The sequence below is a fragment of the Mobula birostris genome, unplaced genomic scaffold, assembly GCF_030028105.1.
Source record: "Mobula birostris isolate sMobBir1 unplaced genomic scaffold, sMobBir1.hap1 scaffold_2162, whole genome shotgun sequence".
In the NCBI taxonomy this organism is placed as follows: Eukaryota; Metazoa; Chordata; class Chondrichthyes; order Myliobatiformes; family Myliobatidae; genus Mobula; species Mobula birostris.
Window position 1 is genome coordinate 49,724 of NW_027275210.1, and position 14,435 is coordinate 64,158.

Below are 14,435 nucleotides of genomic sequence, written 5' to 3' on the forward strand. Positions count from 1 at the left end.
GAGAGAGAGAGAGGATTCCAGTCTTTCTGCATGTAAGGATGTAATGCTGAGGCATTATAAGGCAGTAGTGAGGCCTCACCTGGAGTCTTGTGTGCACTTTTGGGCCCCTTATCTCAGAAAGGATGGACTGATATTGGATGTTTGAATAGGCAGCTCAGGCAATGCATCACCAAATAATTAGATAGGGCGTCAGAGGTTAAAGGGAAAATGGGTTTGAGAGGGAAATGGATCAGCCGTGATGAAAGGGCAATGCAGACTCGATAGGCTGCTCCAATGTTTTAAGTTCTTCCGGTCTTTCATATGGAGACTGTCCTCCAGTCCGCTGAAGGAGTCTGTTAATGAGCTAGACCTGGAGGTCCTCCATTGGTCAGAATGGACCATGGATGTTGTGTCCGAGCTGTCTACATGATGTGCAAGCCAGGGAAGTACAACACGGAGAGCAAGTTTTTGCCCACACAGCAGGCTAGCTCTCTCCATGCAGCTGACAAATGCAAAGGAATGGCAGAGATCGACAGTTTGGCACCGGCAATGTCAGAGGAGTTTCCAGTTAGTGCTGAACTCAATGTAGGGACTCCAGCTTCAGAATTTTCCCTCTGGGTTTACTCCTGAGCCTCTCCCCAATCTGGCAAGGTGGTCTTGTTGGACTGTGAGGGAACGGCAAATTGGAATCACCAATTGCAAGTCTTGTGGAAGAATTCAAATGCACTCACTGAATCTGAAGATACTGTTATTCGAACAGTGGCCCCCTGTGTGGCAACGGAGAGGAAGTGGACTCCATCTGAAGCCGTTCAGAGTGCTAAGTCTGCTCTTCACTTCAGAGATGTGGGTGGCCAAGTCCAACATGGGAGAGCCGGGCTCGGGCTTGTCCCAAAGGCTCCTCAATGGCACAGGGCAACACCAGTGCAAAAGGGATGGCTCATGGTGGAGGAGTTGAGAAGACAGGAGGAGGCAGAGCGACACGCCAGAGCCCTCTCAATGACCAAGCAGGACCACTGGACTAATTGGGAGAGCCTGGAAAAGAGGAAACTTAGCTGGCGTGACATCTGGGAGATGGAGGGATCCCGGCTAAGTTTTGTCACCAGAGCCACTTATGACCTCCTACCCACACCCCAGAACCTGAACCAGTGGTGGGGAGAAGACCCCGCTTGCTCTCTTTGTCAAGCACCTGGATCACTAAGGTACATTTTAACAGGATGCACCACGAGCCTCACCCAGGGGCGGTACACTTGGCGGCATAACCAAGTTCTCAGACAGCTGGCATCAATCTTGGAATAGAGGCGAATCACCACAAATGCTCTCCCACAAACATCGGCAGTAAATGTCCACATCACACGATTTGTACCAGCAGGCCAACCTCCAGAGCACCATATAACATCGAAAGATGTAAGCATGCTGCAGGTTGCTCGGGATTGGAAAATGGACATGAACTTGGAAAAAAAGCTTGTGTTTCCCCCAGACATTGCGGCTACAGCACTCGGGCCAGACATGGTCCTGTGGTCCACAACAGCCAAGCTGGCATATGTTGTGGAATTGACAGTACCATGGGAAGATGGTGTCGAAGAAGCTTATGAGAGGGAAAAGACCAAGTACTCCGAACTGGCAACTGAAGCTGCCCAGAATGGCTGGAAGACCAAGATTTTCCCTGCAGAAGTGGGATGCAGGGGATTCGTTGCCACATCTACGACCAGTCTATTGAAGAAGATGGGGGTGAGGGGTCACTCCCTCCAACAAGCAATCAAGTCCTTGTCAAATGCAGCAGAAGAAAGCAGCAACTGGATTTGGATTAAAAGGAAAGACAACAACTGGGCTGCAAGATGAAGACAGGAGGGTATGGAACTGAGGGGGGTGTATCTGGGACACCAGGTAGCACCGTTGAGCCCTCTGGAGACGTCGTGGGCTTATCAACGAAACGTCAAAGGAGAGTGCCCACCTGATGACCCCGATGACGTACCTACCCTCCCCCCTTGTCACCACTCCAAGCCCACTGCCAGCATCGAGAGTGCCAACTTACCATAAAGAATTGAAACATCAAGTCCTAGTAGCTCTACTTCTAATGGAGAGCATTCTAACCGGCTGTATCACTGGTCTGGTATGGAGGGGCCACTGCACAGGATTGGAAACAACTGCGGATGGTTGCAAACACAGGCAGCTCCAACACAGGAAATAGCCCACCCCCCTCCCCCTCAGCATCAAGGACATCTTCAAAAGGTGATGCCTCAGAAAGACAGCATCCATTAATAAGGACCCCCCCATCACCCAGGACATGCCCTCTTCTCATTGCTACCATCAGGGAGGAGGTACAGGAGCCTGAAGACACACACTCAGTGATTCAGGAACAGTTTCTTCCCCTCTGCCATCAGGGGGGAGGTACAGGAGCCCGAAGGCACACACTCAGCGATTTAGGAACAGTTTCTTCCCCTCCACCATCAGGGAGGAGGTACAGGAGCCTGGAGACACACATCCAATGATTCAGGAACAGCTTCTTCCCTCTGCCATCAGATTTCTGAATGGACACTGAACCCATGAACAACACCTCGCTGCTTTTTTTGCTCTCATTTTGCACTCTTTAAATTTTGTATCAGGATCAGGTTTAACATCGCTGGCATACGTCATGGAATTTGTTAACTTTGCGGGAGCGGCACAATGCAATAACAAGTGAATTACAGCAAGTATATGTACAGTATATTAAATAGATAAATTTAAACAAGTAGTGCAAAAAACAGAAAATTTACAAAAAAAAGTAATGAGTTCATGGGTTGAATGTCCATTTTGAAATCTGTGTATATAAGCTATCTTATGTTTTTATATTTATTCCGTTTTTTTTAAATTACAGTGTTCTTTATCTTATTGTGTTGGTTATCTTGTGTTTTTTTTTTGTCCTGTATCAGATCTGGAGTAACATTTATTTTGTTCTCCTTTACACTTGACATTAACCAATCGTGGACTTCTCCTGCGTTCCGAGAACCAATCAGTAACTTCACTGAGGAACGGAATCGACTTGCAGCATCTAAGGTCCCTCTTTTGGGCAACACTCTACGAGCAAGCTGGGTGCATCGGAAGCTTTCAAACTCCCCTTACCTTCGAACGTTACTTGCTGCTGGCGTTCCACCTGACCGACCTCCTTCGGGAGAGGAGCCCAAACAAACGTGCGGTAATCTCCAGCTGTACTCCGTCCAACCTGCGGCAAAACGGAAGGATAGCTAAAAGCCAAAGAACTGTGCAGGCAGATCACAAAACTACAAGACATAAAGCACTGTGCAAAAGGCTCAGGTATATAGTGGGGTGCCCAAGACTTTTACACCGTACTGTAGTAAATTTATGTATCACACAGAATCAGGTTTATTATCACCGGCATGTGTCGTGTAATTTGTCCAATTAGCAGCGACCGTTCAACGCAACACGTAATGAAGAAGAAAAAAAGAAAAATAAATAAGTAAATCAATTACAGTATATGCATGTTGAATAGATACAAAATTGTGCAGAAACAGAAATAATATAGATTAAAAAAGCGAGATAGTGTCCAAGGGTTCAATGTCCATTTGGGAATCGGATGGCAGAGAAAGAAGCTGTTCCTGAATCGCTGAGTGTGTGCTGTCAGGCTTCTGTCCCTCCTATCTGACTGTAACAGTGAGAAAAGGGCATGCCCTGGGTGCTGGAGGTCCTTAATAATGGACGCTGTCTTTCTGAGACACCGCTCCTTGAAGATGCCCTGGGTACTTTGTAGACTAGTACCCAAGATGGAGCTGACTAGATTTACCACCCTCTGCAGCTTCTTTCGGTCCTATGCAGTAGCCCCCACCTCCCCCCACCCCCATATCTGACAGTGTCAGAATGCTCACCACGGAAGTTTTCAAGTGCATTTGTTGACATACCAAATCTCTTCAAACTCCTACTCTGTAGCTCTCAATTCTGTACTGCTGCCATGAAGAATAAAATTTCACGACATATGTGAGTGACAATAAACCTGATTCTGATGTGGGTGTCTATTGTGGACTGAGAGTAGAAGGGGGCAGGGAGAGGGGAATCATGGTTGGGAAAAGGGAAAGGGAGAGGGGAGGGAGCAGGAAGCACCAGAGGGACATTCTGTAATGATCAATAAACCAATTGTTTGGAATCAAATGACCTTGCCTGGTCTCTCAGGGCTGGGTGTGTTTGCACCTGCCTCTGGCACTCCTTCTCTGCCACCTGTCCCACACCCCTCCCACAGTGCTCCGTCCTCGCCATTCCCAACGTCCTTTCCTCCCATCGGATTTACAAACTCACTCTCCGCTCCACATTGACAAATACAGTACTGTGCAAAAGTCTTGGGCACCCTACCTATATACAGTACATATATATATATACCTATGATTTTTGCACTGTACTGTAGTTAAGCAGCATTTGTAAAAAAAGACAAAACTAGTCAATCTAGATTATTTCATCCTCTCCCCGCCCATCAGACAGATGGATAAAGTGCCACGTGGTTCCAGGTCAGTTTTTAATCTGCTGTTATAGGACTACTGAACGATCCCCTAACAGGATAACATAGACTCTTAACCTCACAATGTACCTCATTGTAACTGTTCACTTTATTATCCGCTGGCGTTGCACTTTCTGAGTAACTGTAATATATTCTGTATTCCGTTATTGTCTTCCCTCAAATGTCGTGTTGGAATGAAATAATCTCTGCGGAGGGCACACAAAGCAAGTATTTTCACTGTCTCTTAGTTCATTCGTTATGGGCCACGTCGCCTGACATCATCATGCGCCGTGTTGCATGACGTGGGCGATCATGGTCTTTCCACGACCATGATTGTTCTCGGCAAGTTCTTCTACAGAAGTGGTTTGCCATTGCCTTCTTCTGGCCAGTGTCTTTACAAGACAGGTGACCTCACCCCAGCCACATTATCAATACTCTTCTGAGATTGTCCGCCTGGCGTCAGCAGTCACATAATCAGAACTTGTGATCTGCACCGGCTGCTCATACGACCATCCACCACCTGCTCCCATGCTTTCATGTGACCCTGATCGGGGAGTGGGGGCTACGTAGGTGCTACACCTTGCCCAGGGGTGACCAGCAGGCCAGCAGAGGGAAGCTGCGCCTCACACCTCCTTTGGTAGAGATTCATCTCCATCCTGCCACCCACATGACCCTCAGTACATGTGACAATAGTAAGGGGTGGGACTCCACGGTAGCCTAGTGGTTCACGTGAGGCTATTACAGCTCAGGGCATTGGGATTGGTGTTAAAATCCCGTATCCTCAGTCAGCACGTTTGTGTGGTCTTCCTGTGTGCTCGTGGCTTTCCCCCTGGTGCTCCGGGTCCCTCACACAGAACAAAGACGGGTAGGTTAATAAGTTAATTCCCATTCCCGCATGTCGATCCATGGCTTCCTCTCGTGCCAAGATGAGGCCACCCTCAGGGTGGGGGAGCCCCAACACTCATATTCCATCTGGGTAGCCTCCAACCTGATGGTATGAACATTGATTTCTCCTTCCGGTGAACAAAATTCCCCCCCCCCCCCCCGCCCATTCCCAGCTCTGACCTTTCACTGCCCCCCCCATTCCCGGCTCTGACCTTCCCCCCCCCCCGCCCATTCCCGGCTCTGACCTTTCACCCCCCCACCCATTCCCGGCTCTGACCTTCCCGCCCCCGCCCATTTCCGGCTCTGACCTTTCACCCCCCCGCCCATTCCCGACTCTGACCTTCCCCCCCCCCCGCCCATTCCTGGCTCTGACCTTTCACTTCTTCTCAGCTGCCTTCCCTTTCTCCAATGGTCCACTCTCCACCTCCAGTCAGACTCTTCCTTCTGCAGCCCCCTTGACCCTTCCCACCCACCTGGCTTCACCTAGCCTCCCCCCCCACCATTTTATTCAGGCATCGCCCCCCCCCTTCCTTCTCAGTCCTGAAGACGACTCTCCGCCCAAAGCATCACCCGTTTTACTCCTTTCCATGGGTGCTGCCTGATGTGCTGCAGTTCCTCCAGCAGTTTGTGTGGGTTTACAATCGGTGGGGGCTGCTCGAAGGGCTATCTCGTGCTGTGTCTCTAAATCGATAAACCAATTACTATTTTGTATTTGCTGGGTGGGGAGGGAGGTTCTTACCTTGAAAATTCCAATCCAGTCGTTCTTATGGGGTGTGATCCTGGGGTTGCATTTTACAGCAACGTCTCTCGTGTACTGCATTTCTACGTTGACAGAGATTACTCGGACGAAGGTGCTGGAGTACAGTGAAGAGGTGCCAGTCAATGACTCTTTGTTCATGGTGTCCAGACTGAGCAATAAAGAGAGAAACAAAATGTATTTAGCCACAGTGTCTGAGATCTCCTTCCTAGGGGGAGAAAAACACCTTTATGATGCAAGACCACAGACGTAGGAACAGAATCAGGCCATTTGGGACTGCAGTTGGGAGGGTGAGTAGTTTCACGTTCCTCGGTATACACATCACCAAAGATCTCACCTGGATTGTACACACCGGCTATGTGGCAAAAAAAAAAGCACAACAGCATCTCTTCCACCTCAGGCGACTGAAGAGGTTCGGCACGAGTCCCCAAATCCTCAAGACCTTCTGCAGGGGCACCATTGAGAGCATCCTGACTAGCTGTATCACTGCCTGGTACGGGAACTGCACCAACCTTGATTGCTGGTCACTGCAGAGAGTAGTACGGACAGCCCAGCTCTTCTGTGGATGTGAACTTCCCTCCATTGAGGACATTTACAGCAGCAGGTGCAGAAAGGAAGATCATCGGGGACACCAGTCACCCCCCACCCAACCATAAACTGTTTCTGCTGCTTCACTACCACAGCATTAAAGCCAAGATCAATAGGCTACGGGACAGCTTCTTTCTTCAAACTGGTGGTGGCACCCGTTAGTCTCACGAGACTATGGATCCACGCCTGGAAGGTTTCCAGGGCGCAGGCCTGGGCAAGGTTTTATGGAAGACCGGCAGTTGCCCATGCAGCAAGTCTTCCCTCTCCACGACACCAACGTTGTCCAAGGGAAGGGCAAGGGCCGATACAACTTGGCACCGGTGTCATCGCAGGAGTTGCCAGAATGAGGTTGAAGGCAGTGTCGGATTGCCTTAGGGACTCCAGCTCCGGATCTGTCCTCAGGATTTACTCTCGAAGCCTTTCCCATGAGTGGGTATGGCCACAAGGCAGCCGAGGTTTGAAAGCAGAGTTTTCCCCCTCTTAGACGGACTGTCTTCCCAGCCTGATGAGCTCGATCTACTTGAAGCACTGGTTTTAAGGCAGTAGGACCCGCCTTCGCCCCTTCTCCTGTCAGTACAAACAGTTCCGCTGGGCTTAGAGGCTAAACCACACGAGAAGGCCAGGAGTTGAACTTGGTTGTCAGAGGCTATTTGAGTCATATGCCGTAAGGAGCACCTTTAGGTAGTGGGAGCTTGTCCCCATTACCACTCCTCGGCTTGACAACCTTAGGAACCAAACTTCTTCAAACTATTAGACTTTTAAATTCACATGTCTGTACACTGCGATAGAGTCAAAGATTTTTACTCCCTCACGTTTTGGGATGGATGCAAGATTTAAATAGAAGCAAATTAAATTCAAATTCAAATCTCCTCCACCATTCCATCGAGGCTGATATGAACCCAAGAAACAGGAGCAGGAGTAGGCCATCTGGCCAGTCGACCCTGCTCCACCATTCAATAAGATCATGGTTGATCTGGCCATGGACTCACTGACTTTTCCCCATAACCCTTAATTCCCCTGCTCTGCAAAAATCTATCCAACCTTGTCTTCAATATATTTACTGGGGTAGCTTCCACTGCTTCATTGGGCAGAGATTTCCACAGATTCACCACCCTCTGAGAAAAGCAGTTTCTCCTCATCTCTGTCCTAAATCTACTCTCCTGAATCTTGAGGCCATGTCCCCTAGTTCTAGTCTCACCTATCAGTGGAAACAACTTTCCGGCCTCTATCTTATCTATCCCTTTCATAATTTTATATGTTTCTATAAGATCTCTTTTCATTCTTCTGAACTCTCGTCCCAGTCCCAGGCGACTCAATCTCTCCTCAAAATGTATTATTCCCCTCAACCCCATTCCCCTGCCTCCTCCTTGTATCTTTTGACACCCTTGCTATTTACAAGACGGGTGACCGCAGCCATTATCAATACTCTTCAGAGATTATCTGCCTGGCGTCAGTGGTCGCATAACCAGGACTTGTGATCTGCACCGGCTGCTCATATGACCATCCATCACCTGCTCCTGTGGCTTCATGTGACCTAGATCTGGGAGGGTGTGGGGGGGGGGGGGGCTAAGCAGGTGCTACACCCTGCCCAAGGATGACCTGCAGGCTAGTGGAGGGAAGGAGTGCCTTACACCTCCTTTGGTAGGGACGTATCTCCACCCGCCACCCAGAAAGCGGCAGTGGCAAATTACTTCTGAGGAAAAGTATGCCAAGAACAATCATGGTCAAGGACTGTGATTCTGTGAAATAAATTCCATAGATTCATCATCCTCTGCCAAAAGAAATTCCTTCTCATCTCTGTTCTAAAGGGAGGACTTTCTATTCTGCGGCTGTGCCCACCATGTTCACTCTGTCAAGGCCTTTCACTATCTGACGGGTTTCAGTCAGATCCTCCCGTCTCAACTCTGGCGAGTACAGGCCCAGAGCAGAGCATTCCAATGCTCCTCACACGTTAACCTTCCATCCCTGGGATCATCCCCGTGAACCTCCTCTCTAATGTCAGCACATCCTTGCTCAGATAAAGCTCCCAAAATTGCTCACAATACTCCAAGTGAGGCCTCACCAGTGCCCTACAAAGCCTCATCATCACATCCTTGCTTTCGTATTCTAGTCCTCTCGAGATGAATGCTGACATCACATTTGCCTTCCTCCCCGATGACGTATCCAGCAACTTATCCTTTAGGTAATCCTGTGCGAGAACTCCCAAGTCCCTCTGTACATCGGGTTTTTAAAATTTTCTCCGTTTCGAAAATAGCCCATGCCTTTACTCCTTCTACCAAAGTGCATGTCTGTACACTTCCCGACACTGCATTCCATCTGCCACTTCTTTGTCCGTTCTCCTAATCTGTCCAAGTCCTCCCTGCTTCCTCAACACCAACGGCCCCCACTACCCATCTTTGTATCGTCCACAAACTTGGCCACAAAGCCAGCAGTTCCGTCATCCAGGGGTGAGAGCGGGAGAGGTGAGGGAAGGATCTGAACACACGGATTGCTTTTTAAAAAACTTAATCAAATCTGATCCTCATTTATCACCAAAGAAAATGAGACCAACTTGGATCAGTCTGTGCAAGGAAAGAAATTCAAACACAAGTGACATGAAAGGGAATGAAAAAGAAATTGCAGGGAACAAACTGTTTAAAACAGCCAGAAACACTGCAGCAGACCAGCATTCAAGATGGACAATGGTGGCAGACAGGATCTCATGAAAACCTGACATTCTCCTGACATTAATCATTCCGCATCTATTCAGTCAAAAAGTTGGGACTAGGAATCAGACACAGTTTCTCATATGGAGAACAACAGATCTGACAACACACAAGGTGTACATTATGTGTGTGTGTATGAGAGATAGAGAGACACACACACACACAGAGCAAGGGAGGTTAAAAATTTGCAGAACACTGTAGTAATTTTACGTATTGTACTGCACTGTAGCCATACAAAATAAAACAAGTTTCATGACATATATGAGTGACGATAAACCTGATTCCGATGTGGGTCTCCATTGTGGACTGAGAGTGGGAAGGGGGGCAGGGAGAGGGGAATCATGGTTGGGAAAAGGGTGGGAGTGGGAAGCATCAGGGAGACAATCTGTAATGATCAATAAACCAATTGTTTGGAATCAAATGACCTTGCCTGGTGTCTCAGGGCCGGGTGTGTCGGTACCCCCAGACACACCTTCTCTGCCACCTGTCCCCACACCCCTACGGCGGTATTCCACACGCAAAATTCCCAACATCCCTTTGCTCCCGCCGGATTTAAAAGCACGCTCTCAGTGCACATTGACAAACACAGTACTGTGTGCAGAAGTCTTGGGCACCCCAACTATATACAGGCGCCCGAGATGTTTGCACAGACTGTAAACAGCAGAATTAAGCCATTCAGCCCATCGAGTCTGTTCTGGAAGAGGAGAGAAAACAGGGGTACAGTTGAGCAGCGATAGGATCAATGTTCAGGCTGTGATACAACAAAAGGGTGTACATTTCATAGTGTGCCCAACTTGCTGGAACACAGATGGAAAAATCATATAACTCCCATGAACGGAAAATCCACCAGGGTGGGGCAGAAAAATCTGTAGCAGTAAAATTATATCCCAACAACTGCCCAACACATTAACCAAAGAGAATAAATGAAATGTCCAAATCACTTCTACTGTTTTTGTGTGGGGGCGATAGGGGAAGGGGGGGTTGTGGATTGATGTTCAATCTGACGTTTCCCTGTGGACGATCAGTTAGTTTTTGTGTGAGGGAGGGGATTGATGTTCAATCCGACGTTTCTGTGTGGTCAATCAGTTAGTTTTTGTGAGGTGGAGGGGATTCGGCGGGGGGGGGGGCGGGGTTTAGGGTTTGATGTTCAATCTGACAGTTCCGTGTGGACAATCTGTTAGTTTTTCTGTGAGAGAGGGGATTGGCGGGGCGTGGTTCAGGGTTTGAGATTTCTGTAATTCAACAAACCCCTCACATTCTTTCTCCTAGTTCGACAACCTCAGCTTTCAACAAACTCCCTCTGCCCATGAATGGGCATTCTAGCCATGCCCAGGGTTTGGTCTCCTACCCGATGTATTCAGTGAGAGGCCACCTCCTGTGTCAGTACATGTATCCATACAGCACTCTATTTCCTCACTATACCAGACATGCATTGCCTGAGTACTCACCTGGATTCAGTGGCCTTCATCCTCTCGGCAGCCCAGCCACTTTCAACAACATGAACAACCTCAGCCTGTTTGGCAAGATGCCTCCAGTTTGTTGTGGCTTCGTCGTGGCAAACTGCCTCTCCAATGCCATGATGAGTCGGACTGTGTTGCCCGTCATGCTGCCTCCAGAAGAAAGGCAAACGGATCATGTTTCAGAGCAGCTAAAAGACGTTCCTATCTCTGCTCCCACCAGAGCCTCCTCACCCATGGCTCCAGGGGTGGGCTGAAGGAGATACCCCTCGCCCAGCCGTCAACTTCAGGTACCTCAATAAACTCAGAACCACCAATGCATCTGAAAGCTGCCTCATGTGCTCCAGGGAGTGAAGAGGCAATGAATCTGAGCAAACCAAAGACCTCTTCTGCAGGTCTCCCTGGTTTTCAGTCACTTCGTTACCCACTGAAAAAACAGAATGGGGAGATCAAATACGAATGCAACGTGTGTTCGAAGCCCTTCGGTCATCCATTTAACCTAAAAGTATGTACTTTGTTTACAATCTTTCTACTTGTAGGAACAGGCACAGGCTTGCACTCTCAACTCGGGCTACTCTTTGCACTGGAACTCTCATGTGCTTCCTCACTGCTGCCAGGGGTGGGACATGCAGAAGCACATCACTACTTGTGTGAAGGGCATTGTTCCCTCCTTCCCTCCTCCAAGAAAGGGATTATTTGTGCCTGTTGCACCGCTGCCATTCCAACCCACCATTCCAGTGGGACTCAACTGTCAAACAGCTGGACATCAGCTCCCAGTTGTGGAGTCTTGACTGTCGGTGTGACAGGGGGTGGCTCGTCAAGAATCCTGTCAGGGCTCTCTCTCTCTCTCAGTCTTTTCTCCAGAGGGAGAGAGAACGATCAGAAAACTCGGGTCTGACGGGGAGATTTCTCTCTCTCTCTCGCTGATCTTTCGGCAGAATGAAACACTCTCTGAACGAGCTGTCCCGAGGCTCCTCAAAGGAGGATCTTCCAAAAGGGAGTTCGGGGGCTGCGACTGCCAGCCACGGGGAAGATGACTGCGAGACGCCGCAAGGCGCTTCCCAAACCGACACCGTAATTCTCTGCCATGCCCGTGAAGGCCGGGCCAAGACAATGAGGCGGAAGAGGTAACGACCAAATAAATGGCAGGCAATCCGGTATTGGGTGGGTGGGGTGCGTCCATTGCCGGTAGTGTTATCGGCGGGTGGGAGGGTGTTTGTGGGTCAGTCCGCTCATCATCCAAGTCGGGTTCTTAAATTTAGCCTCAGAATACACGGTCGACCCTTGGGAGCAGAGATGAAGGAAAACATTTCCACCATGGACCAGATGGGCCAAAGGGCTCGCTTATGCACTGCAGTTCATAAGGAAGCGGGGTTTGGGGTTTGATGTTTAATCTGACATTTCCATGTGGACGATCTGTTAGTTTTTGTATGAGGGAGGGGATTCGGGGCGGCGGTGTTTGGGGTTTGATGGTCAATCTGACGCTTCCATGTGGACGATCTGTTAGTTTTTGTGTTAGGGAGGGGATTCGGGGGGGGGGTTGGGGTTTGATGTTCAATCTGACGTTTCCGTGTGCACGATCTGCTAGTTTATGTGTGAGAGAGGAGATTTGGGGTGGGGGTTTGAGGTCTGATGTTTAATCTGAAGTTTCCATGTAGACGATCAGTCCGTTTTTGTGTGAGGGAGGGGTTTTGTTGTTTGATATCAGTCTGACGTTTCCGTTTGGACGATCTGTTAGTTTTTGTGTGAGGGAGGGGATTGGGTGGGGTTTGGGATTTGAGATTTGAAGTTCAATCTCACGTTTCCATGTAAACGATCAGTTCATTTTTGTATGAGGGAGGGGATTCGGGGGGGGGGGGTTGGGTTTGATGTTCAATCTGACGTTTCCGTGTGCACGATCTGTTAGTTTATGTGTGAGGGAAGGGATTCGGGGGGTTTCAGATTTGATTTTCAATCTGATGTTTCTGTGTGGATGATCTGTTAGTTTTTGTGTGAGGGAGGGAATTCGGTGGGGGGGGTTGGGTTTGATGGTCAATATGACGTTTCCATGTGGACGATCTGTTAGTTTTTGTGTGAGGGAGGGGATTGGGGGAGGTTTGGGGTTCGATGTTCAATACAACGTTTCCATGTTGACGATCTGTTAGTTTTTGTGTGAGGGAGCGATTGGGGGGGGGTTTGGGATTTGATGTTCAATCTCCCGTTTCCGTGTGGACGATTTGTTAGTTTTTGTGTGAGGGAGGGATTTGGGGTTTGATGGTCAATCTGAGTTTCCCTGTGGATGATCTGTTAATTTTTGTGTGAGGGAGGGGATTGGGATTTGATGTTCAATCTGACGTTTCCATGTGGACGATCTGTTAGTTTTTGTGTGAGGGAGGGATTCAGGGGGTGTTTGGGGTTCGATGTTCAATACGATGTTTCCCTGTGGATGATCTGTTAGTTTTTGTGTGAGGGAGGGGATTGTGGGGGTTTGGGGTTTGATGTTCAATCTGACGTTTCCGTGTGGGCGATCTCTTAGTTTTTTTGTGAGTGTGGGGATTGGTGGGGGGGGCAGTTAGGGTTTGATGTTCACTCTGACGTTTCCGTGTGGACGATCCGTTAGTTTTTCTGTGAGAGATGAGATTGGGGGGGGGGGTTGGGGTTTGATGTTTAATCTGAAGTTTCCATGTAGACTATCAGTCCGTTTTTGTGTGAGGGAGGGGTTTTGTTGTTTGATGGTCAATCTGAAGTTTCCTGCGGATGATCTATTCGCTTTTGTGTGAGGGAGGGGATTGGGGTGGATTGGGATTTTATATTCAATCTGACGTTTCTGTGCGGACAATTCTATCTCCTGTGACCAGAATTCCTATCTCCTTTACCACAGCATTGGAGAGGGATAGTCACAGACAAGTTAGGAAAACGTTTAATTGGAGTAAGGGGGAATATGAGGCTATCAGGCAGGAACTTGGAAGCAGAAATTGGGAACAGAGATTCTCAGGGAAATGTACGGTGAAGTGTGGCAAATGTTGAGGGGATATTTGCGTGGAGTTCTGCTTAGAGACGTTCCAATGAGACAGGGAAAGGACGGTCGGTAACAGGAACCGTGGCGTAGAAAGGCTGTTGTAAATCTAGTCAAGAAGAAAAGCTTACGGAAGGTTTAAGAAACTAATGATGGAGATCTGGAAGATTATAAAGCCAGCAGGAAGGAGTTTGAGAATGAAATTAGGAGAGCCGGAAGGGGCCATGAGAACTTCGGAGCACCCCGAGGTGTCATGGCGCCTTGCCGTTGGCGGCGTTACCGTGGCCCCCGTTTGAGGTTGCGAGGAGAGCGAGTCCCACCTGACGCGGAATTATTGGGAGCCCTTTCGGTTCCCGAGCCAGGCGCTCGGCCTGTGGCGGAGTCTAACTGGCCGGCCAACCATGCCTGGTGTCGGTGACTGGCCTCGGCCCCATTCGGACCAAAACCGCAGCCGAATCTGTTGCTTTGCCTCGGGTCTGACGGGGAGATTTCTCTCTCTCTCTCGCTCTGATCTTCCGGCAGAATGAGACGCTCCCTGAACGAGCTGTCCCGAGGCTCCTCAAAGGAGGCTCTTCCAGAAGGGAGCTCG

At 49.1% G+C, this 14,435-nt stretch overlaps 1 protein-coding gene across 4 annotated transcripts in view; it reads right to left on the minus strand.

Moving 5' to 3' along the window:
• LOC140192686 (uncharacterized) overlaps nucleotides 1-12,070 on the minus strand; it is a 58,426-nt gene extending 46,356 nt beyond the window's left edge. For all 4 annotated transcript variants that reach the window (XM_072250206.1, XM_072250204.1, XM_072250207.1 and 1 more), the window contains exons 1-3: nucleotides 10,843-12,070; nucleotides 6,084-6,252; nucleotides 3,079-3,178 (exon numbers count right to left, since the gene is read on the minus strand). In XM_072250206.1, coding sequence (XP_072106307.1) covers nucleotides 3,079-3,178; nucleotides 6,084-6,252; nucleotides 10,843-11,030 — 457 coding nt within the window. In that variant the 5' untranslated portion in view covers nucleotides 11,031-12,070. The remainder of the gene's footprint in view (nucleotides 1-3,078; nucleotides 3,179-6,083; nucleotides 6,253-10,842) is intronic.
• Nucleotides 12,071-14,435: the final 2,365 nt, after the last annotated feature.